Genomic DNA, 25965 nt, shown 5'->3' with positions numbered 1-25965 from the left:
TGTCCCAGATGTAGGCAATATGGGGTGAAGTGTCTTGCCCAGGGACACAACGACATGCTGACTGCAGTGGGGTTTGAACCTGTGCTCCCCTGATCCGAACACCAACGCACTCAGCCACTGCGCCACACGCCTCCCAACAAGTCATTGTATAGTTGACTAACGACGACAAGTTTCTTTTCTTTTTAATTGGAGGCCTGTTGGATTTAACCAGCTCGCTTAGCACTCCCAGTGCACAACCAGTGCCATGAGTTAGTGAAGCAAATGACATAGCGGCCGAGAATAGCTAGCTAGCTGTTAGCCAATTCAGCCTAGCATGGCTAGCTCGATCTACCGAGCCATAAAAGTACATATGTGACCATTATTGTGCAGATTAAAACAGTGCAGTGCATGTAGTATATTTTACCTAATTCGTCGTCCTTGGACAATTTCACCGCCATTGCATCCTCCCACCCCATCGTGCTAGAAGCGATGGTCTTTGCGGTGCCGGAGAATGTGGGTCTGTGGCCAAGCAAAGCATCCAAACGATCGTACCACTTGCTGGTCTTCCGACCGTTACCACTCTTGTTGTTGTGGTCTTTTATTTTTTTGTAGTCCTGCTGGTTTTGCAAAAAAGTAATCTCTTCGTTGCTACGCTGAGATTTTAATGCGTGCAAGTAAAATGGCTGCTTTTTAAAACTTTTCGGGAGTTGTACGGGGCGTGGTTTGCATTCCGCACAGCCAATCAGACGTACGAACTACTTTCTCCCACAACAGTCCCTGCTCTCTAGCAGGGACTGAAAAGCGGGTCTGACGAACTAATTTGAGCTACTTTAGTTCCTGGGGCTTTTTGGTGTGAACGCAAATATATCGTAGTTCTGATGAACTATTGCGGGAAAAGTACACCAAAGTACTCCGGTGTGAACGCACCTTATGTTATTGTTAGGGTTGGGCAAAGGTAGGACCCAAATGCAGACTTCAAAAAGGAAAAAGGTCTATAAACAAAAAGCGAGCTTTATTTTAAAAGCTGAACAAAAACATGGCATGAAACACATAGGTAGCACAAAAACTGACCGTGACTGACATGGAGGGAGACAGGAAAAACCAACAATGAACCGACAAGGCACACAGGGGAAGAAAAGACTAAATACAGAGAGGGGTAATCACAAGACAAGACACAGCTGGGGTAAGGGAGGCAGAAACACAAGGGCAACAGGTGAACACAATCAGACAATCAGACACACCAGGGAAACTAACGACAGGAAGGCAAACACAGGAAGAAGGAACAGAGAAGACACAAGGAGGAAAACATTTCAAAACAAAGGTGGAAAATGAAAACATAAATACAAAACCGTAACAGAACCCCCCCCTCAAGGGACGGATTCCAGACGTCCCAAGAAAACCCCAAAAAGTCCAAAACCTCTAGAAGGGTGGGCGGAGGGGGCCCGGAGGAGGGACGCACAACCAGGACCAAAAGGGTGGGTGGAGGGGGTCCGGAGGACGGGCCCGGAAGGGGTCCCGGGCGGACGGCCCGGGGGCAAGGCAGAGTCCAAAAAGGGGCGAAGGCCACAGCGGGCGAACTCAGGGGCCCGGGCATGAGAGCGAAGGCAGCGGCTGGAAGAGTCAGAAGGCCGGGCTCGAGGGCGAAGACCACGGCTGGGGAACTCAAGGGACCGGGCTCGAGGGCGAAGGCAGCGGCTGGAAGAGTCAGGGGGCCGGGCTCGAGGGCGAAGACCGCGGCTGGGGAACTCAGGAGGCCGGGCTTGAGGGCGAACAAGAAGGCGGCGACGGGACAGCTCCGGAGGACGGGCAGGAAGGCGCCGACGGGACAGCTCCGGAGGCCGGGCAGGAAGGCGCCGACGGGACAACTCCGGAGGACGGGCAGGACCCAGCATCGGCCGGACAGGAACCGGAGCCGACGGGACAGGCGCAGACGGGACCCCGAACATGACATGGGCCGGTGCCAACGGGACCCCGGATGGAGCAAGGGCTGGTGTTGACTGGACCCCCAACGGAACAGGACACAGAGTTGGCAGGACCCCCGGTGGAACAGGTGTCGGCGGGACCTCCAACAGGACACAGAGTTGGCAGGACCCCCGGCAGGACAGGTGTCGGCGGGACCCCCAACAGAACAGAACATGGAGCTGGCAGGACCCCCGGCGTGACAGGTGTCGGCGGGACCCCCAACAGGAAAGGAAATGGTGTAGGCAGGAAATCTGGCGGAGCAGGTGTCGGCGGGACCCCCAACAGGACAGGATCTGGTGTTGGCAGGAAACCCGGCGGAGCAGTAGTCGGCGGGACCCCCAACGGGACAGGACATGGGGTTGGCAAGACCCCCGGCAGAAGAGTAGTCGGCGGGACCCCCAATGGGACAGGACACGGAGTTGGCAAGACCCCCGGCAGGAGAGTAGTCGGCGGGACCTCCAACAGCACAGTACACAGGGTTGGCAGGACCCCCGGCAGAAGAGTAGTCGGCGGGACCCCCAACGGGACAGGACATAGGATTGGCAAGACCCCCGGCAGAAGAGTAGTCGGCGGGACCCCCAATGGGACAGGACATGGAGTTGGCGAGACCCCCGGCAGGAGAGTAGTCGGCGGGACCTCCAACGGCACAGGACATAGGGTTGGCAGGACCCCCGGCAGAAGAGTAGTCGGCGGGACCCCCAATGGGACAGGACATGGAGTTGGCAAGACCCCCGGCAGAAGAGTAGTCGGCGGGACCTCCAACGGCACAGGACATAGGGTTGGCAGGACCCCCGGCACAAGAGTAGTCGGCGGGACCTCCAACGGTACAGGACATGGGGTAGGCGTCGGCCGTAGAGCCAACAGGACACGGGGGGCTGGCGTCGGCCGGAGAGCCGACAGGAGACGAGGTGCTGGAGTCGGCCGGACCACCGACAGGACACGAGGGGCTGGAGTGGGCCGAACCACTGACAAAACACGGGGGGCTGGCGTCGGCCGAGGAGCCAGTACTGGAGCCGAAACTGCTGGGGCCGGAACCATGGCTGCTGGGGCCAGAACTGGGGCTGAAACCATGGCTGCTGGGGCCAGAACTGGGGCTGGAACCATGGCTGCTGGGACCAGAACTGGGGCTGGAACCATGGCTGCTGGGGCACGGGCTGGAATCCTGGCCCTGCGTCTCTTAGAGGCCTTTTGGAGACGCCGTGGACCTCCAACAGGACAGTAGTCGGATCCCAGGAAAGGGTTAGAGGCTTGAGAAAAGCTTCCAGGAACACATGTAAAATGTTGTAGCCACTCAGGCAACAAACCCCTGAGCCAGGGCTTGCGAGCAACCTCCTGGCGTGCCTCCTTCAAAGCAGCCACTCTACCCCGTATAGATGTGGCGTCATACCAGGTATAAAAAAGGTACTCAAGAGAGTACCCAAGACGTTCCACCTGTAGCATCAAAAACTCTGAATCTGCTGAGTCCAAAGCTGGTCGGTTCATTCTGTTAGGGTTGGGCAAAGGTAGGACCCAAATGCAGACTTCAAAAAGGAAAAAGGTCTATAAACAAAAAGCGAGCTTTATTTTAAAAGCTGAACAAAAACATGGCATGAAACACATAGGTAGCACAAAAACTGACCGTGACTGACATGGAGGGAGACAGGAAAAACCAACAATGAACCGACAAGGCACACAGGGGAAGAAAAGACTAAATACAGAGAGGGGTAATCACAAGACAAGACACAGCTGGGGTAAGGGAGGCAGAAACACAAGGGCAACAGGTGAACACAATCAGACAATCAGACACACCAGGGAAACTAACGACAGGAAGGCAAACACAGGAAGAAGGAACAGAGAAGACACAAGGAGGAAAACATTTCAAAACAAAGGTGGAAAATGAAAACATAAATACAAAACCGTAACAGTTATGTTGTGATTGTATCCGACTCCATGTACTTTGACTGACCATTTCAACGCTACTACTAAGTGGAACCTTGGAATATTGCCATACTGTACAAGTAGTCTCTTTTTGATCTGCAGCTACCTGCTTTTTATTATTCATAAAACCCTTTTTTACTTCATGCTCACTGTTCTTGGTTTGTTTCTGGAAAACCAGTGAAAACAAAAATCCGAGAACTAAAACCAACCATTTATATTTTTTCGCCTGCCCTGGTCTAAATTGCAGTTAAAAGCACCCTTCGGGAACTAATAGTGGAAAGAAAAGTTAAAGAAAAGTACATCCGACAATGAAATTAAATAATGCTTCACAGAAAGTTGCTATAACAGGAGTATCTTTAGATCTGGGATCAGTTTCGAGGTGTTGGAACACACGTGAATCTTGATTTTAATCGGATCAGCAGTTGGTCAAAGCAGCCTACGGTTTGTGCTTGGTTTCTTTCCGCTATGAGAAACACTCCGCTCCTCCAGAGTGTGCTATAAATAAATAGGGGCTCCCTTTTGTACGAGCCTTCTTAAATATTGGTTTGCTTTCAATGCCAGATATTTCTCCTCGCTCTGCCTTAGCACTATGCATGTGTTGCTCAGTGTTTGAATTTGTTCAAGCAATGACAGCCCAGCTTCAGTGTTGCATTCATATTAATGGCACATGCTCCAGTGTGCTAACTAGCTTTACTGCGGCTAAGGAGTTATTACAGCCCTGTCTATTTATCCCTGACCTCTGCTCTGTGGTTTTACCCTCTCTCTTTCTGAATGACCTTTCACCCCTGTGTATCAGAGCCGGACCAGAGAAGCCGGCACAGTCTCAGGGGTCACCACGGGACAACGAGACCAACCTGTCAGCCAGGAGCTCAACCCTCCTCGCCCAGACCTCCCTCCCCCTCCTCCTCCTCCTCCCCCACCACCACCACTTCCTCCCCATCTGCCTCCTCTACCTGCTGGACAGGGCAAGGATGCAACAGCTCCAACCAATAACCACCGGGGACAAGAACGAAAAGGTGAGCCTAATGCAGTCATTACAGAAGTTTTTATATACCTACTAATTCTCTGATGTGGTGTTTCTAACGATCCTTAACTATTTACAGTACACTTGGTCCCCTGCTAATAACAGAAGAAATCCCCATTATAGTATGTTTATAATTCATTATAGACATTAGCATCATAGGAACTTTTACCATAATATCGTCCTCTGCTCCCAAGTGTGTGTGTCATCGTATGCAACAAGTTCAGTCTACTGGAACAAGATGTGACATGCTGGTACATCTGAACACAGCTAAGCGCAAAGAATGCTGCCCTAAGGTGTGTGTGTGTGTGTGTGTGTGTGTGTGTGTGTGTGTGTGTGTGTGTGTGTGTGTGTGTGTGTGTGTGTGTGTGTGTGTGTGTGTGTGTGTGTGTGTGTGTGTGTGTGTGTGTGTGTGTGTGTGTGTGTGTGTGTGTGTGTGAAAAGGTAAGGAACTGTCTGAGTATTTAGTATTAGAACACCCCCATATAAAATAAAAATAAAAAACACACATTTTTCCATATTTCATATTTCATTATTTTTAATGTTTTTTGATCAGGGACATTTTAAGTTCTAAAAACTGACATGTTAGCAAGCAGAAATGCATCAACTTACGCATTCACTTGGGGTCGTGTTTCAACCAGTGATACACATATACTGTACAGTACCAGTCAAAAGTTTGGACACACCTTCTCATTCAATGGTTTTTGTTTATTTTAATTTTGTTCTACTTTGTAGATTAATACTGAAGACATCAAAACTATGAAAGAACACATATGGAATTATCTAGTTAACAAAAAAGTGTTAAAAAATCCTGAATATAATTTTTATTTTAGATTCTTCAAAGTAGCCCCCTTTTGCCTTGATAACAGCTTTGCACACTCTTGGCTTCTTTCAGTCAGCTTCATGAGGTCATCACCTGGAATGGTTTTCAATTAACACGTGTGCCTTGTCAAGAGTCAATTTGTGGAATCACTTGCCTTCTGAATGTGTTTGAGACCATCAGTTGTGTTGTGCAGAGGTAGGGTTAGTGCACAGTGGAGAGCCCTATTTGACTACGGTTGTAATCCATATTATGGCAAGAACCACTCAGAGACGCAGAGAAGGTGAGCGGATGGTTTCTGCATGTGTGGTTCCCACCATGAAGCATGGAGGAGGAAGTGTGATGGTGTGGGGGGGGGGTCTTTGCTGGTGACACTGTCGGTGAATAATTCAGAATTCAAGGCACAGATAACCAGCATGGCTACCACAGCATTCTGCAGTAGCCAGCAACATATAAATCATATTCTGGATTTGTTAACACTTTTTTGTTTACTAGATAATTCCACATGTGTTGTTTTATAGTTTTGATGTCTTCAGTATAAATCTACAATGTAGAAACAATTCAAATAAATAAAAAAACTCGAATTAAACGTTTGACCTGTAGAGTACGTCCAATAATCCCTCCCTTTTTTGTTCTGTTTTGGTCTCCTCCGACTCATTAGAAAAGTTTCTTATTAAAAAATATATCTTATGCTGCTAAATGCAAGTTGCTAATTAAACCTTCTTGTACTGTAAATGTGGTTTATTGGAGCTTGTATTAGCTTCATGTTGCTATTTAATACATATTGAATAAGTAAGTGGTGGTAATGGTTCAATTGTGCGATCAAACTAAAACAAATAACTAAGAGAGGCACATTTGGGTGATGATTCTCTGTGGGTTTATAACTGTGATTGAAACACATTACACTCTCTCTAAGTTCTAATTATCTACTGTTCTGCAGTAATGCAATGCAAAAGCATCATATTAAGGGCCTGAAACAAAAAATATTCACCTTCTTCTAGACATTTCTGCCATAGCAAAAAAAGCACAGGTAGAATTGATAACATGAACATCTCACTGCAATGGCTTACTTGGACATTTGATGGAACTAAGCCTTATACTGTTTGTCAGTTTGCGTTGTTTGATACTCTTTGAGGGCATAAGTGTGTCCCAATGCGAAGCATGGCAAAATGCAGTATGAGTACCTGGATGCTGCACACATGACCGCAAACAATAACGTTAAAAACTAGCTTTGAGACAACACTACCCGGTCGTATTAAAACATGGTGGACTTAAGGAAAGTATCCAAATCACAGACCGTTTAGGAGGATTTATGGCACTGTTTTCTCAATTTTAAAGAGGACATATAATGTTCATTTTCAGGTTCATACTTGTATTTCTGCCTCTACTGGGACATGTCTCCATGCTCTAATGTTCAAAAAGCTCTTTATTTTTCTCATACTGTCTGTGCTGCAGCACCTCTTTTCACCCTCTGTCTGAAACCAGAGCCCAGTCTGCTCTGATTGGTTAGCTGGCCGGCTCTGTTGTGATTGGTCAACCGCTTAGAGATGTTCCTCGCATAAGCCTATCATGTACAATGTGTTGGAGCGCTAGCCAATAGAAGCAAAAGTGTTACATATGCGGCTTTCACACCAACACTTTTTCCGTGCTAGAGCTTTTCTGGTTCAGCTCCGGTTTCCCTTTTCTGCTCCCGCTTTGTTCACACCACACAGAGCCGGGGTGGTACTGCGTCATTGCCTCATCGTTTGCGTCATGGCGTAACCGTTTACGTGCCTGCTTCATAAAAGCCAAACCGCACGGAAATCCCTCACATCGACAACAACAACAATGGCAATGCTGCTTATTAAGTTTGAGGTTTTCCATCGTTGTGTACAAACTGGATAAAACGCGGACATTTTGTTGTTGTTCAGGAGGTTGATCCCGCCCATGCCCCTGCCCCCGCCTCGACGTAAGAGAGACGTAAGCGGCGCCGCCTCTTAGTTGCTTGCCAAATAGTGAGCCAACATTTATCTGTACTGCTAAGCCTTATATTGGCTACTTAGCTTACTTCGTCTTCTTCATCAGCCAGTATCCTTGGTATCTGTTGCTCACTGAGTTGATTCCCCCCCATCCATCTTGATGTTTCTTGGCATCTCTTATGACCATTTACGAATGAGTTACTAACATTTATAACTGCCAAAAGGGAGCCTTATTGTAAAGTGTGAAACACATCACCATCTATTTATGAGTCACTAACATGTATAACTACAGAAAGGGTGCGTTGTTTTTAAGTTTAATACACACGTCCATTTATGAATGAGTTATAACATTCACGCTTACCTAATACACATTTTTCACATGAAATGCAAAGTAAGATGCAAAAGAACCAAGAAAAACATTTTCTTCACACATGAAGAAAATTAGGACTCAAAGTAATGACTGTTTATGACTGATACACATATTTAAACATAAAAGCTTTTCTCAGACAAAAATTAAAGACTTGGTAAGACATAATGTTACTCAGACTGGAAAGGCTTTTGTGTATATCCTTGAACAAGCGTCCAAGCAGTCCATCAGGATGAGCAGAGCCAAGCCAAGATGACCATTCAAGAACCTTGAGGTGTTCCTCCAACAAACTCTCTGTACGGTTTCCTCTCAGTCTACGGACATGTCCTTTGACGGTCGACCAAGCTCTTTCTATATGTTGGGTATGACTGCCAGTCTGGGGGTTCACAAACCACCTGCTGTGGTTTATGGTGTAAGGCAAGGCAAGTTTATTTATATAGCACCTTTCAACACAAGGCAATTCAAAGTGCTTTACAAAAATGGAAAACATTATGAAAATGGCATTTAAAATCAGTCATTAAAAAGAAAAGATAATAAAATAAACATTAAAAGAAAAAATACATGGATAAAAGTTACAGTGCAGTTTAAGATGTGAATAGTTCAATTAAAAGCAGCGGCAAAAAGAAAAGTCTTCTGCCTGGATTTAAAAGTAGTAAGAGTTGCAGCGGACCTGCAGGTTTCTGGGAGTTTGTTCCAGATATTTGGAGCATAATAACTGAATGCTGCTTTACCATGTTTAGTTCTGACTCTGGGGACAGAAAGCTGACCAGTCCCTGAAGACCTGAGAGTTCTGGATGGTTCATAATTTAGCAGTAGGTCAGACATGTATTTTGGGCCTAAACCATTCAAAGCTTTATAAACCAGCAACAATATTTTGAAATCTATTCTTTGTGTAGTGGTTGTACCCCACATTACTCAGCACTCTCCTGTATGCCCTCCATTCATCAATAATAATGCTACTTCCTGACTTAACATGCCGTCTAATCAGAGGGGCAAGGTGGCATCTTGATCGTTTCTCCACTAGTTTCAACACTAGTCTCCGCCTTTTGTCTTTAACTCCCATCATTCCGAAGACCCATTTCTTCCTTCTCCAGATATGTCGAAAGCGTCCACGTGCATACTAACAAAAAATAAATCATAACATCATCTTAGTTAACAACAAAATGCACACAAATTACAGTAAAATGGTTGCACATCATGTTTCAAAATGCCATACTTATGTATTAGGTGCATTGTATAACATAATTTAAGGATAATTATACAGTAATGGTGCATATAGACAGGGGTGCACATAACTGGTACGCAGGTACGCATGCGCGGCAACAATCTGAAATGCGTACCGTCACTTGTGTCACAAAGCGCATTTGCGTACCGACATACTTGTGAAGCTTTTCCAGAAGGCGGTTAGATCACCGGACGACAGAGTCGGTCTCCGTGTGCACAGACAGGGCTGCTGTTAACGTCGGTCTGTACAGCAGCCCTGCGCTAAAACAGCTGATCACAACGTTCACACGCTCCGCGGTCATGAAGCTCTGTACTCCACTACCACCCCCTCCCCGTTGACAATCGCGAAGCGCTGTACTCCACTACCACCCCCCCCCCCCCCCGTTGACAATCGCCAGAAGTTGGAGTACCAAACACTGACTCCAGGTACTCATCTGAGTACCTCACTGAGAAAGTTGTGTGCACCCCTGCATATAGATGTTGTATTCTCTTGTACAAGAAAGCCCAGTCTATAACTGCCGAACAGAGGAACTGGGTACAGTAGGCCTACCTTCTCCCAGACACAAATACTCAAATAAAATAGTTTATTGGGGTTACCAATGCTTACTATTTATTTGATACCAATTTGGTAATACCATTAATAAAAAGAACAAGGTTGGGGTTCGTTCTTCAGATATGTCTGTGACGTTAACGTGTAAGCTCAATAATGAACTCCAGCTCAACCAACCATATTGTAATATCTAAGTAATCATCTTGAAATATGACATTATTATTTGTAATATACACATATCTTATTGTGAGGTTAATTTCACATAGGCCTACACTACGCCGCTCTTCAACACTACTTTGACGTTAGCTTGTCTACATAATCGATCATAGCACATTTAAATTAACCTTATCAATGCATAAAGTTACCTACCTAATAAAATATCTCTCTAACTTACAAGGATGACCTTATTTTCCCAACCTCAAACAGAAGCCGTTTTTTCTACAGTATTATCCCACTTAATGCTTAACACTTCTCTATTACGTTTTAACTTGGAGGCTACGATTAGCATCGTTAGCACAGATGTCAGATGTAGCTACCACTTGCTTACATGCTAACCCAAGCCTTAACATTCATTAACGTTAGCTGACTAAAAACATAAGCAACACATAAATAAAGTACTCGAATTTCACTTACCGTAAAACTGCATTCATGCACCGTCTGTTTTAACCCTAAAGCAAGTCACAATAGTCCGATATAAGCATGAAGAATAGTCCACAAAGCACCAGCACAACAAACACGGCCGAGTTCAAGTTATGTTCCCCGGATGAGTTGAGCAGGCAGAGTCCCTGTAGCATCACGGAGCTGCTAGCAGAGAGACAGGAAGCTAACAGCAGCAGTCACTGGACAGACCTGTAACTCAATGTGACCACGCCCTAATTTATGCATAACTTTAAGGCTTAATATAACTTAAACAAATTATAAATGGTAGTAACTCATTAATAAATGGTGATTTGTTTAACACTTTACAAGGCTCCCTTTTGGCAGTTATAAATGTTAGTAACTCATAAATAAATGGTCATAACGAGATGCCAAGAAACATCAAGATGGATGGGGGGAAATTAACTCAGTGAGCAACAGATACCAAGGATGTTGGCTGATGAAGAAGACGAAGTAAGCTAGTGCCAATATAAGGCTTAGTCCTCTTGCTAAATAGTGAGCCTGTGTCGATGTATGTTCTATGTTAGAACTGGTTTATAAATGGTTCTTAATGATTAATAAAGTGTTTACAACCTAATTAATAACCTAATTATAAACTCTTTATGAATCCTTTATAAGGGTAGTCTTATTGTAAAGTGGTACCCAAAAACCTATATCACACACTACAGGGAAGGGGAAAGTCCAAAAATAGGGCCTCTTCAAGGGCTCTCTGGAGGGCATTGCATCACATTTTCTCCACTGCAAGGGCACCCTAATGTAAACACAACATATAAATGATGACTGGGCTGACAGCAGTGTCTTCTCCCTTCGGAGTCACAATCACGCTGGCTGTGAATTATTGGTTTTCATAATACCATTTGATCACCTAGGATATCTTCCATTATCACTCATGTGAGATCAATCACCGGGCCAGCAGCTGGTGCCTCGGGGTGTACAGTATATGGTTTTAGTTTGGGCGAGCCTCATCAGGCCAGTCTGTTATTGTCTTGGCCCCCTGCCTCTGTCGGTAACACAATACACAACCACCCCACTACCTCATGGTCACACCACATAGCTGTCAGCAGCGTAAATCTCACACCCGACACACACACTAAGTTGTATCGAGCGTGTACAAACGCATGAAGCATAAATGCATAAATGCATAGACACACACTCTCACAGGCCCACACAATTAAGTTTATATGCCGTTACCCTACCATTTTCTCAGCGTGTGTTTACAGTTTTTGCTACCTCAGGCCTGCAGAATGAGACCTGTGTTGGTTTTACGATGTGTTTTTTTTTGGCACACACATATCAACTGTAGTTGTAAAGTAATCAAGACAAAGAGGCAACATCAGGGATATACTTTATTAACTTTTTGGATATCATTTAAACTCTTCTTTTGATCATGTCTTGCACACACCGTCCTGGACTTCACAAAGTGTGTGTGTGTGTGTGTGTGTGTGTGTGTGTGTGTGTGTGTGTGTGTGTGTGTGTGTGTGTGTGTGTGTGTGTGTGTGTGTGTGTGTGTGTGTGTGTGTGTGTGTGTGTGTGTGTGTGTGTGTGTGTGTGTGTGTGTGTGTGTGTGTGTGTGTGTGTGTGTGTGTGTGTGTGTGTGTGTGTGTGTGTGTGTGTGTGTGGCAGCCTAGATTAGAGTGAATGGCAGGCGGCATTTAGAGCCTTCCACAGCTGCTGCCCAATGGTGATGGGGGATATATTTGTGTGTGTGCTGAGATCTCCTCCTCTCTCATTCCTTCTTTATCCCCCTCTTTATTTCCCTCCTCCTAAACTCGTGTCTTCTCCTCCCCGGCTGCTTGTTCCTGCACGCCTCATGTGGTTTCAGATAGACAGTTTGGGAGTGTAATGTGTCTAAATCTATACCCGGAGGTGTTCTCCTGCACACACACCCATCTATTTAATGTTTCCACCACTTCAACTCATTCTCACCTTCTATTTAATGACAGGAGCAGCCCGAACCTGCCTCTGCAACTGAGGCATGCATCCAGACGTAGAAGTAGAAATATGCACAAATAAAAAACGATGTGTTCATACATATGAGGGCCGTCACAATACAAGATTTTCACTGCGTAGTTAAGATTTACAATACTGATATAGGCATGTTCATTAGGAAGAATTTCAAAAGAAAATAAGCCTATTTATTTCAATTTATGCTTAAAACTATTGTGTTTTTTTCCCTTTATTTGACCAAAATGGTTGATTGTTGATTGTATAGATGCTTTATCCAAATGATCATATGTGTATTAACATGATATCAAAGGTTCGTTAATACATGTTTTTTGAGAATGCAAACTTTTAATGTACAGATTGATAGATTTGCATCTATAATCATTAAATCAACCTTAAAAAAGTGCTATATATACACAATAAATTAGGGATAATATATATTTTGACTTGAAGAGGCCATATTAACTTACAAATATGTGTTCCCAAGCTACACTGCATGATTGGGGATGAGGTTAGAGTAAATAACAAATGAGAGGATTTGGTGCCAGCATCGAGGGCCGGATTAATACTCAGGTACCAAGATGTAAAATCCTTAAAAATAATTCACAATAACAATATTATCGCTGTATTTATAGAAAATTCCAAGAAGGAAAAAAAGCGTATTAGTTAAATTCCTCTTGAACTTACTTATTGTGCGTTTCTCTGTTTTTGACCATGAGGTACACTGATTTGTTTGGGAAGGAAGACAAAGTGAGAATAAGGTTATTGTTAACACCAAGATATGTCATGACAGCTTTACCCCTTTAAAAATGCAACCTTTAACTCAGTTGTGACAGATGAGCATCCATTTGTTAACCGTAAATAAGTGCTATCTACACATACAAATTACGATCCAATATGCCTTTTGACAGTATTAGGCCTGCACATTTCTCTTTATTAAGTCATAATTCTTTCCTTTAATACAAATATAATGTGTTCCCTAGCTACACTGGATGATTGGGGATGAGGTAATTGGAAATGTCATTTTAAAACTACAGAAAAAGGACTTGCTGCCAGAGGGCTGGATTATTACTCAGAGGCATCAAGATGTAACTTCCTTTATAGTCTTGGCTAGCTACAGTGTTGTACATTGGATACAAATAGCTACAGGCAGCCAGTGTCAGAGTGCAGGTTGGACCAGACAGATTTAGGCAGAATTTAGGGAGGTTAAATCCCAGGTGAGAGCATCGTCCTGAATGAGCTGTACAGTAGCAGCTGTGTGAAGGGCTTTGGCAGCACAGATTCTGTCCAGATGGAAAACTAGAGTGCATACAGTTAGTGCCAAGAGTAAGCCTCATCTGATGGAGAGATGTTCAGTTATTCAACTATTAACCTGTTTAGCCCGAGAAACCCCGGTACCGGGGCTCTCCCGCAACATCTTGCAGGAAACAGTGTCTGAGGGCATGTTCATTTAATAAACTATGAATGTTTTATATCCATGTAACGGGAAGAAACTGATCATTTTTTTTTTTTTTTCAAAATAAAACCCACAATGCTAACGCTGAGCCTCTGAATTAGCAACGAGCGAAAAATGCTAACAGATTACTGCACCGAAAATCACTCATAAAACCTTATTATTTATCTTTTCTGCACATCCAACACATCGATTCACATCGTGAGGTGTAGGGCTGTGCAATTAATCGTATTTTAATCGCAATTACGATTTTGGCCTGCCACAATTACGAAAACAACATAATCGAATAAAACAATTATTTTACTTTGCTAGGTTGTGACAGTGCACTGCAACATATTTGATCTAATTAATTTTGGTCTAATTTATTTGTATTTATCATATTTATATATGATTAGTAGCTTTTGGAAGTGCGCTCCAAAATATTTGTTGATCTTGTTTATTGGTATTTATTATTTTGATATTATTTATTTAAAGTTTTTCAGTTGAATTATACGTTCAGGGTAATCAACAGTTATAAGATACTGTTCAAATTATTATTTGTATTTGTTTTAAAGTTCAATAAATGGATGTTTTCAAAGTCAATGAATAATCGTATTTAATAATCGTGATATCAATTATTGACCAAAATAATCGTGATTCTGATTTTTGCCATAATCGCACAGCCCTAGTGAGGTGACACAGAATCATCGATGCATTATCACTCTATGATACGAACTCGCGACTTTATAAACAAAAACAGACATCAAAACATGTGGCGCTAGGTAGCTAAAAACGCTAACATGGCTTACCTGTGTCTGGTCAAAAGTGGTCTTCAATGGCATTAAAACGATAAAAACGCTGCTGAAGTTAATCCATAGGTTAATCCAATGTGTCTGTGTCCCTTTGAAAGGATTTCTGATAATCCATAAGCAATAAAACTGCTTTTCCGTTTCCAGATGTCAGAGCTAGAGTATAGGTTCGCTCTGATGCAAAACTGCATGCGCAAAGCCCCCACCTTTTTTTTTTACCATGTGTGTATGTGGGGAATTCCCCCTTCGATTCTATTGGCTCTAACGGTCAGAAAGAGGTGTCAACCATCAAAATCGACCAAGGGGGACCAGAGATATGGAAAATCCACCCAAATGACCCCAGAAGTGGTTTTTTTTTGCTAAATCTCTCTAAAAAGGTCAAATGTCACTTGTTTTGCATCAATCTTGATATAGAGTGGCGAAGTCCCTCCCACTTACTTCCGGGGTATGGGACCTTATTTCGGAAAAATTATGCATTGAAGTCAATGGGGAGAGAAAACTTATCTTTCGATCCCGTTTGAATTGTGCCATGAATTACACATATGATGTTTGTCAATCTTAAAAAATAATTTCCATGTCAAAAAAGTCACAGTTTGTCGTAAAACTGTTGAAATATAAGACTATGAAAAATACGTAACTAGAAAGACTACAAATCCCAGAGTCGCGTAAGTGATGTCACAATTGTTTACCTCCACCATTCAGATACCTAAGATCAGCGCAATATAGATATAATCTATCTATATGGCGCTGGCTAAGATAAGATAACTTTAACAAGATGCCTGTGTGCTTAGTACCAGGTTGTTATCATACCAGCAATGGGTCTTGCTCGTTCTTTTGCTTCCCGTCTGATGAAACGACCAGGAGTGGCTTGATCAAGTTAGCTACCTAGCTAGTAGCTAGCACGTTAGTTAGCATTACAGCCTTGTCATTTTTATTAGCCTTAACATGAAGTAACATTAAGTAACCCAAAATGTTAAACAGTAAGAGTAGTAGTCATATTTCGTGAACCCTTTGAATAGTACTGTCACCGGTGTGATCATTCTATAATACACCATTTAATTCCGGGGGAGAAATGCTAACGCTAACGTTAGCATCGGCGATCTTTTCTACTTCATGCTATCTGCACAAATGGTTGACATTAAACATTAAAACGACCAGGCAGTTCAGAGAGAATCAAAGGAAGGCAGGCAGGCAGCTTTGCATGACATTCTTCAGGACGTGTTTCATTGTGGTGATAGTCAATCGTTTGTTGACAAGACAGTAGTGACGGCCATCTTGGTGACGTGTGTTGTTGACCAGAGATGTAGTTCATTTAGCGTTTCACACAAACAAATGTGTTACTTCACAGTTTTACGACACATTTTTTTTTTTTTGACTTGCAAAATTATCTTTTAAATTGACAAACATCATATGTGTAATTCGTGGCACAATTCAAACGGGATCGAAAGATAATCTTTCTCTCTCCATTGACTTCAATGCATAACTTTTCCGAAATAAGGTCCCATGGGGCTCAACCGGAAGGGGAGGGACTTCGCCACTCTATAGGGTACTTTTAGTCTACTAACCCATCATCCAAGGGTAGTTTTCACTATAACGGAGCGTCCACACAGCAGCGTTAAAAAGATCTTGGAACGCTTCTGCCCATTCACTTTGAATGGGGTGACGTCACTTTGCCTCACTTTTCGCCGAACTGCATTGTGGGAAGCAGAGCGGAGATTTTCATGATTTTCAGGATTCAAAGTTGAGCAATGTTCAACTTTTGAAGCTGAGGTGGAAGCGTCAGCCAATCAAATCCCGTTTATGCAAATCTGACAGTTCAAGCGCTAGCCAATCAAACCGCATGTATGCTGGGAGAGACATACCGCAGGTCATTTCCTCATATTCCAAAAAATGGAGGAGAAATTAGCGGTAGGGAATCACCCGGTGCTTTATGACCAGTCCCTATTTACCTACCGGGATACAAACCGGAGGAGCCAGGCATGGAGGGAGGTGGCAGAGACAGTGGTAGGTTTTCGCCTGTTTGGGGAGTTTATATCCAGTTTACTTCAGGCTTTTTTGCTTCGTATGTCGGGGGCGGGAGATTCATGTGATTGGTTGTTGGTCGCGTTGCTCGCAAAAAATCCCCAAGCTTCAGATACGCCCACCTCCAAGATTTTTTTAACGCTCCGTAAGTAAAAAATAATTTTTGGATGGACACTATAATTTACAGTTTTTTACTATGTTCAATCTGAATTTTCTTTAAAATAAAAAACATCTATATTGATTCTGACTTTTCTACATCCAACTCACAGGTTTATCATTACTTTGAGAAAAAAGATTATTAATTTAACCCTTTTAGAAGTGAAAGTATAGTCATTTGTTCTGGGAATGTCATTTTCGAGCCTGAGACCTGAAAAACAGGCTCAGGGCTTAACAGGTTAAATGTTCACAATAATAAATCAATTTCTTCACTAACATGGCGGTTGGTTTAAAAAATATGTCTCCAAATATTAACTCAATGTAAGATGAAGTGATTCCAATATATTTTAGTGCCATTTCAAAAGTTATAATTATTACTAGTGATCATTAGCCAGGATAATCATGACATTAACATTTTATTTTATTGTGATGCTGAAGGTCATGTAAATCCAATATTGCCATAATGCATTCCTGCTTTTTCATTTGTAACATTGCCCTCATGACTTATTTCAACCAGAGATACTTAAAGAATACATACCACAGCATAACGGGTATGTCAACATCTGTGAAGGTAGACAATCTTCTGATTAGATACATAATAATATCGTCTACCTAAAATGTTTGTCTCAAAATAGCCAGTAAATAATAAAAAAAAGCACATGTTTATCTGCCAGTGTTCAATATGACATCTTCAAATAAGTGTTTTTTTTCCAACAAACTGACCAAAACACAACAATATTACTTTAACACTGACATCCGATATAGAAGTCAGCATATTCTTCAATTTAGAAACCGGAACTATTGATTATTTGGCTTTTAGTTTTCGAAATAACAGAAAATAGCTGTTATTTAGATTTCTTTAAATAAAATAATTCACTGACAGATGCTGGAGTTTCCTGGCGTGCTTGTGAGCTCTCGTCTGCAACAACTGACAAAATAGACATCCACAACAGTGAGAGTAAGTAAGCTAATAACATTAAGAACCAGGACATTTGAAGAGCGCGGACCTCCATCAAGGGCAAAATACCCTATCTCGCAAGGCTAACAAAATGTTAAATATAATTTCTGTATCTGCTTCAAAATGTCATAGGTTCTTGTCTTTCCTCTGATACATCCTTCTACTGATTTTCATGTAAATCAGGCCACAAACATAAAACATACGCTCCTGCAATAACAGTCATGGCACTGTCATTCATCTCTAAGCATTTCAATGCATGAAGTGGGGGAAAAGTTATTTTACAGAAATGATATATCAGCATCTTGAAGGGTAATATACATGGAGTTACTGCAGGTGGCCCAATCCCATCAACTTTATGCACCCACTATACACTACAGTCACTATGTGCCAAAACGTAACAGTGCAGTCCACTGGCCAGTTCACATCAGAGACAATGTAATTACACCTGATATGGTTAAACTACCTCGTATATTTCCTCACATCATTTATTACTTTTGGGAGAATGCCAAATTGAAATTCCTCCTGGACATTAAAACTAAGATAATCCGACCAAATGACGTGTGAAACAATCTGTGCTTCTTTCAGTGGTGATAGAGAAGGTGGTGCTGAGAGCAGTGACACACACATCTGAGGAGCTGAGTGAATACGTGTATGAGGTGGGGACAGTGTCAACACAACTATTGCTCACTTTTCTAATTGTTCTCTGTTCATATAGTCATGTTTTTACCCTTTCTGGTTCTCTACTTTCTCTACTACATCACCATCCTTCCTCCTTTCCTCTTCCTCCTGCAGACCAGCTGGTCGGACGATTTAGTTTCATCCGTCATCAGAACCCAGCAGGAGGTGACAGAGCTGCTGAGCCAGGTCTGGACTACCACTGACACACACTCTCTGGTTCTTATTTATAATAATCTGAGGCTACAATATTATTCATTTTACAGATTGACCCTATCAAAAGGGCCTCTAGTTTTCTGAATGAAAGAATCCCTCTCTGTTTCTGATTTGTTATAGTAAACCTGTCTTTGGTATACCAATGTGAAGCATTAAGCTATTTATAGAGGTTTCAAGGACAAATAGCTTGGATACATGAGCACAGAATTGCACAATGCACCTAGTTACGTATGTGTTTTTGTTTTCTCTTAGCTCTCAAAAGCATTTCCCGATGACGGAGTGGAGAACTTCCTTCCTAAGTCCAAAGAGCTGGAAACCAGGTGAATTCACTTCCTGTTTATGTCTGCCTTTGTTACGTTTTGGTCTCATCATGGAAAGATGTGTTCCATCGAAGGAAAGGAAAGTGTAACAGCATTCACATGTAAATGTGAATGCCTCTCCGTCTGACTCCCTGTCTCTCTGCCTCTCCGTCTGACTCCCTGTCTCTCTGCCTCTCCGTCTGACTCCCTGTCTCTCTGCCTCTCCGTCTGACTCCCTGTCTCTCTGCCTCTCCGTCTGACTCCCTGTCTCTCTGCCTCTCCGTCTGACTCCCTGTCTCTCTGCCTCTCCGTCTGACTCCCTGTCTCTCTGCCTCTCCGTCTGACTCCCTGTCTCTCTGCCTCTCCGTCTGACTCCCTGTCTCTCTGCCTCTCCGTCTGACTCCCTGTCTCTCTGCCTCTCCGTCTGACTCCCTGTCTCTCTGCCTCTCCGTCTGACTCCCTGTCTCTCTGCCTCTCCGTCTGACTCCCTGTCTCTCTGCCTCTCCGTCTGACTCTCTGTCTCTCTGCCTCTCCGTCTGACTCCCTGTCTCTCTGCCTCTCCGCCTGACTCCCTGTCTCTCTGCCTCTCCGTCTGACTCCCTGTCTCTCTGCCTCTCCGTCTGACTCCCTGTCTCTCTGCCTCTCCGTCTGACTCCCTGTCTCTCTGCCTCTCCGTCTGACTCCCTGTCTCTCTGCCTCTCCGTCTGACTCCCTGTCTCTCTGCCTCTCCGTCTGACTCCCTGTCTCTCTGCCTCTCCGTCTGACTCCCTGTCTCTCTGCCTCTTCGTCTGACTCCCTGTCTCTCTGCCTCTCCGTCTGACTCCCTGTCTCTCTGCCTCTCCGTCTGACTCCCTGTCTCTCTGCCTCTCCGTCTGACTCCCTGTCTCTCTGCCTCTCCGTCTGACTCCCTGTCTCTCTGCCTCTCCGTCTGACTCCCTGTCTCTCTGCCTCTTCGTCTGACTCCCTGTCTCTCTGCCTCTCCGTCTGACTCCCTGTCTCTCTGCCTCTCCGTCTGACTCCCTGTCTCTCTGCCTCTCCGTCTGACTCCCTGTCTCTCTGCCTCTCCGTCTGACTCCCTGTCTCTCTGCCTCTTCGTCTGACTCCCTGTCTCTCTGCCTCTCCGTCTGACTCTCTGTCTCTCTGCCTCTCCGTCTGACTTCCTGCCTCCCTGTCTGCTCCTCTGACTCCCTGTCTCTGCCTCTCCATCTGACTCCCTGTCTCTCTGCCTCTTCGTCTGACTCCCTGCCTCTCCGTCTGACTCTCTCCCTGCCTCCCTGTCTGTCTGCCTCTCCATCTGACTCCCTGTCTCTCTGCCTCTCCGTCTGACTCCCTGCCTCCCTGTCTGTCTGCCTCTCCGTCTGACTCCCTGTCTCCCTGCCTCCCTGTCTCCCCCTCTGACTCCCTGCCTGCCCCCAGGTGTCTCACAGCGCTGCCCTGCCATGTCCTCCAGCACCACAGCGTCCAGCAGTTCTTCACCTCCACCCGGCCTCTCTCTCCCAACGGTCCTGCCCCTCTTCCTCATGCCCTCCCTCCTCTACCTTCCTGCCTTCCTACGGCTCCTATTGCCCCCACCTGCCCGTTCGCCTCCAGCTCTAGTAAGTCTTTGTTTTTGTCTTGTTGCCAATCATATCTCATGTATTTTTTTTTGTGGAGATGGATTAAAGCTGTGCAAAACAGTTTTTCTTCATAACGATGTAGCTTAGTCTGTAGGGACTTGGCTTGGGAAAACGAAGGTTGCCGGTTCAGACTGGTAGCTTGAGAGGTGCCAGTTTGCCTCCTCCGATGTGTCTTTGAGCAAGGCTCCGAACCCCTGACTGCTCCTCGGTGCAGAAGCCCCTTCGCTCTGCCACCTCTCTGTTAGTGCATGTCTTTAGGTCCTGTTTGTGCATGTGTGTGTGTGTATTGTATGTACACAAATGTTATAACTCAAGATTGAATAACTGAATTTCCCCTCTGGGATAAATAAAGGTGATCCTAATCTTAATATTTATTATCATTATTATTACTATTATTATTAATCTGATTGTCAACTAGTAGCTTTAACACACTGCATCAGACTGTGACATTGTATTTTGTTAGCTTATAGTGAGTGTCAGGGCAAAACTACACTTTCTGCATTCAGTTTTTTATTTGTGCCTTTTATGTTGAGTTCATTCTTGATTTGTTCGATAAAATAATATTTGAAACACTCTTCATTTGTATTTTAGAAGTTTACTGGAAGCAGCAGAAAGACCAAACTAAGTACACTTTAATATCTGTTTATTTATCGCAAGTAGTATCCTTATTGCAGTATTAGACAAAGTATTGAGTAACGCATATTTTCCTCATATCGTGCTGCCCTTGTGTATGTTTGATTGCTTTTCTGTTCTTTTTTTTCCCTTTTTCTTCCAATGTGGAGAATACATATATCAGAAAAGTTCATACTTGTTTAAACTGCAGATTTCATGAATGGCTGAGATTGATTAAGTCTAATAAGTCAGTTTGTATCTAAAGTGGGCAGAGGGGATATAAAACATTAGACAAAGAATGCTAATGAGGGAAGGGACAAGAGATGGAGGATAAAATAATGAATGTCATGTCATGGTTTTGGTGTTAGAGAACAGACAAAAGAGGTGTTTGAAGACACGGCTGTGGGGTGGACAGAAGGTCTTGGCTGGTGGTAGTGAGGAGTTGAGGGAGGTGAGGCTGCAGGCAGGATTTTCACTTTGTGTTTGTAGCTGATGGAGGGAGAGGACGGGTCTATTTTAGTCTGGTGTGGGAATTCAGAGTGGCATGTTTGTGTTGGAAAGCCTGGAGTGTGGTGACTTCATGTTGGTGTGTGTGTTTGATTTTATGAGTGTGACTTCATCCAGGAGAGTATTTCAATCTGTATGTGTGTGGTGTGTGTGTGTGTGTGTGTGTGTGTGTGTGTGTGTGTGTGTGTGTGTGTGTGTGTGTGTGTGTGTGTGTGTGTGTGTGTGTGTGTGTGTGTGTGTGTGTGTGTGTGTGTGTGTGTCTGTGTCTGTGTCTGTGTCTGTGTCTGTGTGTCTGTGTCATAGGAGACCCCAGAGAGCTAAACTAATACAAATATGTCTAACTGTGCAGTAATTTACTGCCACTAACACACGCAGCTCTGTCCCCCATCACAATATCACAGTCCACTACTCACAAGCTGCTGCTATAATATAATTCGTACTCACTTTCGTCACTTCAGTGTTACAGGGTTACAGTGACCTCACAAAACTTGTTTTGCTCTTTAAGTCGCATTCAAGTTATACGCACTGAAACAGCTCGGCGCTGGTGTTGCCGTCATGTTGCTATAGAGAGATCGGTGCTGCCCGACTAGACAGAAGTGCTGCCTTCAGCGTCGCTCGCACACACTTGAACATTTTTTCGCCGGACGCTGCAAATTCAAATTATATCAACTTTTACCTTGTTTAACGCTGACAAGCTAGCAGGGGACATAACAATAGAATCAGGTGAATTCAGCTTTACTTACAGAGCCTTGAGTTAAACACAGCAAGTTTTTTGGCAATCAACTTCAAAGTTGAAATAATTTGAACTTTGAGAGCAGCGTTTGTCGATATTTCGAGCGGTGCACGGGCCGAGGATAGGAGCACAACGGCAACGTCAGGACAGAGCCGTTTTACAGCTTGTCATGTGACGGCAGCCTGAAACACTTTACTTGTAATGATAGTGAAGATTATAAAGGAATGTTGGTTTTCACTCTGTTCCCAGATCTCGACTGTATGGTTCAGTACAGAGGATCCAACAGGTAAGATTATTTATATCTTTATCTTTCTATAGTTCATCATGTGTGCCCCCCCCCTCTGACTGTATGTCCTCTCTCAGGGCGGTGTACAGAGTGGCCAGCGTCCAGCCCGTCGTCAGCACCCACAGCTCCGTGTTGACTCGCCCCTCTCCTCACCTCTCCTCCCTCCCTCCTCCCCTTCCTCCCGCCATTCCACCCCCTCAGCTGTCCTCCCTCGCTCCCCCTGTGCCAGCACTTCCCTCACAGTGCCCCATGACCGGTGGAGGCGATCCCTCCTCACCCCCACATCCCCAGCACAGTCTGTCACACCCGTTCTCTCCTCACCACCTCCACCCACAGAGCAGCAGTCAGTCCAGCGCTCAGTCCCATCAGCCGTCCCATTCCCTGCCAGCGTCCCACTCACATTCCCTCCCGTACCCCCAGTCCCACTCCCTGTCTCGCTCCCTGTCCCACCCACTGCCCCTGTCCCTGTCCCTGTCCCTGCCCAGCACCGCAGAGCAGAACGGCATCCTGGACTGGCTCCGCAGGCTCCGGCTCCATAAATATTACCCTGTGTTCAAACAGCTCACCATGGAGGAGGTGGGTTAGCTTTAGATGCTTTTCCTTCATTTATTTTATTAAGAGATATCTTACTGGAAACAATACAGTCAGTTTTTAAAACTGGAGCTTTTTATTCTCAATAAGCCAGTATGTTTGAGGTTTCTAAATCCTTATATTTTTCCTGTGTTTCCTACAGTTTTTAGCGCTGACGGAGAACGACCTGAACATGTACGACCTCACCCAAGGAGCGAAGAAAAAACTCAAGACCCAACTGGAGCTACAAAAGACTCAACTGGAGATACAAAAGTTAGTAGATTAAGCTGCAGATATCACTTATCACGAATTATATCGGTATATCAAATCACAACTTCTTTTCAGTTATGATTTGGTAATTTAATAAGGGATAATCGACTATTAATAAAATAGTAACAAAAAAGGTTCATGACTCCAATGTCAAACTTAGAAACAACATAGCTTACCTAAAGGAATATGTAGACATTATGGTAAATAGTTGCTTTCTTGCTTTAAAAAAAGTTGAGATGGTAACATTGATACCACTCTCTTGTCTGAAGTATAACGTTTTTGCCGAAAGTTGATCAGGATACAGTATTCTATTTGGTTATGGTAAGATTTAATTAAAAATAAGTGGCAACCCATCAAATACAGATCAACCAGAGCTACAAAAGACTCAACTAAAGATCTTAAAGTCAATTGAGAAACTGCAGATATCACTAATCAGTTAGTTGTGATCTGCTAATAAAGGGGCATTTAAAAAGGAATAATCCACAATGAGTAGTTTAAAAAAGTAATAGAAGCTAATAACATAATCATTTTTCGCAAATGTCTAACAAACAACATAGCCTACTTAAAGGCATACATGGCCAATGTGAGAAATAATTCATCTCTTGCTGCGAGGTAGAGAACAATGATACTCTCACGTATGAGCGCTTTGTTTGAGGTTTATATCAGGAGATGCTTAGCTTTGAAAATAAGGCACTGCCTCTAGCCAATCTGAACACAGTACTCCCAACCCATAATGGATAAATACAATCACTCTAAAATGAACAGCGAAACAGAATGCTACATAAACCTCTGTATAAAGGAGACAGGTTTCACTGTTGACTCTTGATGACCCTTGTTTTTATGGAATTCTAGCAACCAAATATCAGTAAATATCTTAGAGGCAAGGACAGATTCATAAGCATAGTACAAGTTTACCTTTGCTCACTGTTTAAACTTGCACACTGAATTTTGACAGTTTGTATGACTTGTATGAAAGCTCCATGGAAGTGAAGTGTCACTCTCTTAGACACTGCTTAGCATGCATCCTGTCACACTCACATGCTCTGAATCATCTGCCAAGCATCTGGATAAACTCTCAAGAGCAGATTTTAAACTGAGGGCATAAAAACATCACAAATAATTTTTGTCTAGCATATGACAATTGTTATTTTGCCTAGCATATCAACTACCAGTTGAATTTGTTTGTCTACTTGTATTAAAGTTCAGTTAATAAAACATTCCCATAAGGTGGAGTTGCTCCATTCGGTGTGTATGCAAAGCTGATTTACTGGAAGTGATGCTGCTGCTGTCCTCAGACTTGCCCCTTTACTGCACAGATCTGTGGTGAAGTAAGCAGATGGTTGTCCTTTAAATGATTAACAGACCGAGCGATCAGCCCCTGATCTGGACAGTAAATAGCAGCAGTAACGCTCCATACAGCGTCAATGGTTAACCAGCTGTACGATTAGATATACTCAGGAAGAGATAACCACTAGAAACCCATCAGAAAACACGAATGCATGTACTCGCAAGCACGTGCGTCCACATGCTCTGAATACATTGCTTAAACAAACATCTATCCACACACACACACACACACACACACACACACACACACACACACACACACACACACACACACACACACACAGACACAGACACAGACACACACACACACACACACACACACACACACACACACACACACACACACACACACACACACACACACACGACCAGTTCTAGAAAGTTACTACTTGCGTTGTTTACTTGAGTGTTTCCATTTAATGCTACTTTATACTTCTACTCCACTAGAAGGGGAAACAATATTTATCTAGCAGCTTTAGTTACTTTTCAGATCAGACGACATGAAATGAACCTCAGTTCCAGGTTCATATCAGTATTTTGTGCCTCTCCTGTGACATGTCTCTATGCTTTAATGTTCAAAAAGCTCTTTATTTTTCTCATACTGCCTGTGCTGCAGCACCTCTTTTCACCCTCTGTCTGAAACCAGAGCCCAGTCTGCTCTGATTGGTTAGCTGGCCGGATCTGTTGTGATTAGTCAACCGCTTAGTGATGTCCCGCACTTAGCCTATCACGTACAATGTGTTGGAGTGGTAGCCAATAGAAGCACAGTGTTACATAGTGATGTCATTATGTATTCGAAGTGAACACAGGAGTCCAATGGAGGTGTTTCAGGTGGGTGAGTGTATGGGAGAGAAACTCCTGGAACTTTGGGATTATAGCCTTTGCAGACCATTTACATGCACAAAAAACTATATAACACACTAATATAACAGAGGAAAGAATGTCCTAGACATTCATATGTACAGTATGTATGTATGTATGTATATGTACATAAATTAACAGTTACATGGTACTTTACACTGATATAGCAATATATATACGGTAACACTTTATTAAGG

The 25965-nt window shown here is 43.7% G+C and overlaps 1 protein-coding gene across 1 annotated transcript in view; it reads left to right on the top strand.

Moving 5' to 3' along the window:
• The window catches only part of zcchc14 (zinc finger, CCHC domain containing 14), a 68697-nt gene that overhangs the window by 22738 nt on the left and 19994 nt on the right, over nt 1–25965 (top strand). The window contains 8 exon segments of the mRNA XM_034141374.1: nt 4655–4874; nt 18362–18432; nt 18569–18640; nt 18920–18987; nt 20383–20561; nt 22684–22720; nt 22798–23296; nt 23454–23563. Of these exon segments, the coding sequence (XP_033997265.1) occupies nt 4655–4874; nt 18362–18432; nt 18569–18640; nt 18920–18987; nt 20383–20561; nt 22684–22720; nt 22798–23296; nt 23454–23563 (1256 nt within the window).

This window comes from Trematomus bernacchii, unplaced genomic scaffold, assembly GCF_902827165.1.
Source record: "Trematomus bernacchii unplaced genomic scaffold, fTreBer1.1, whole genome shotgun sequence".
In the NCBI taxonomy this organism is placed as follows: Eukaryota; Metazoa; Chordata; class Actinopteri; order Perciformes; family Nototheniidae; genus Trematomus; species Trematomus bernacchii.
This window is presented reverse-complemented; position numbering and strand designations above follow the sequence as displayed.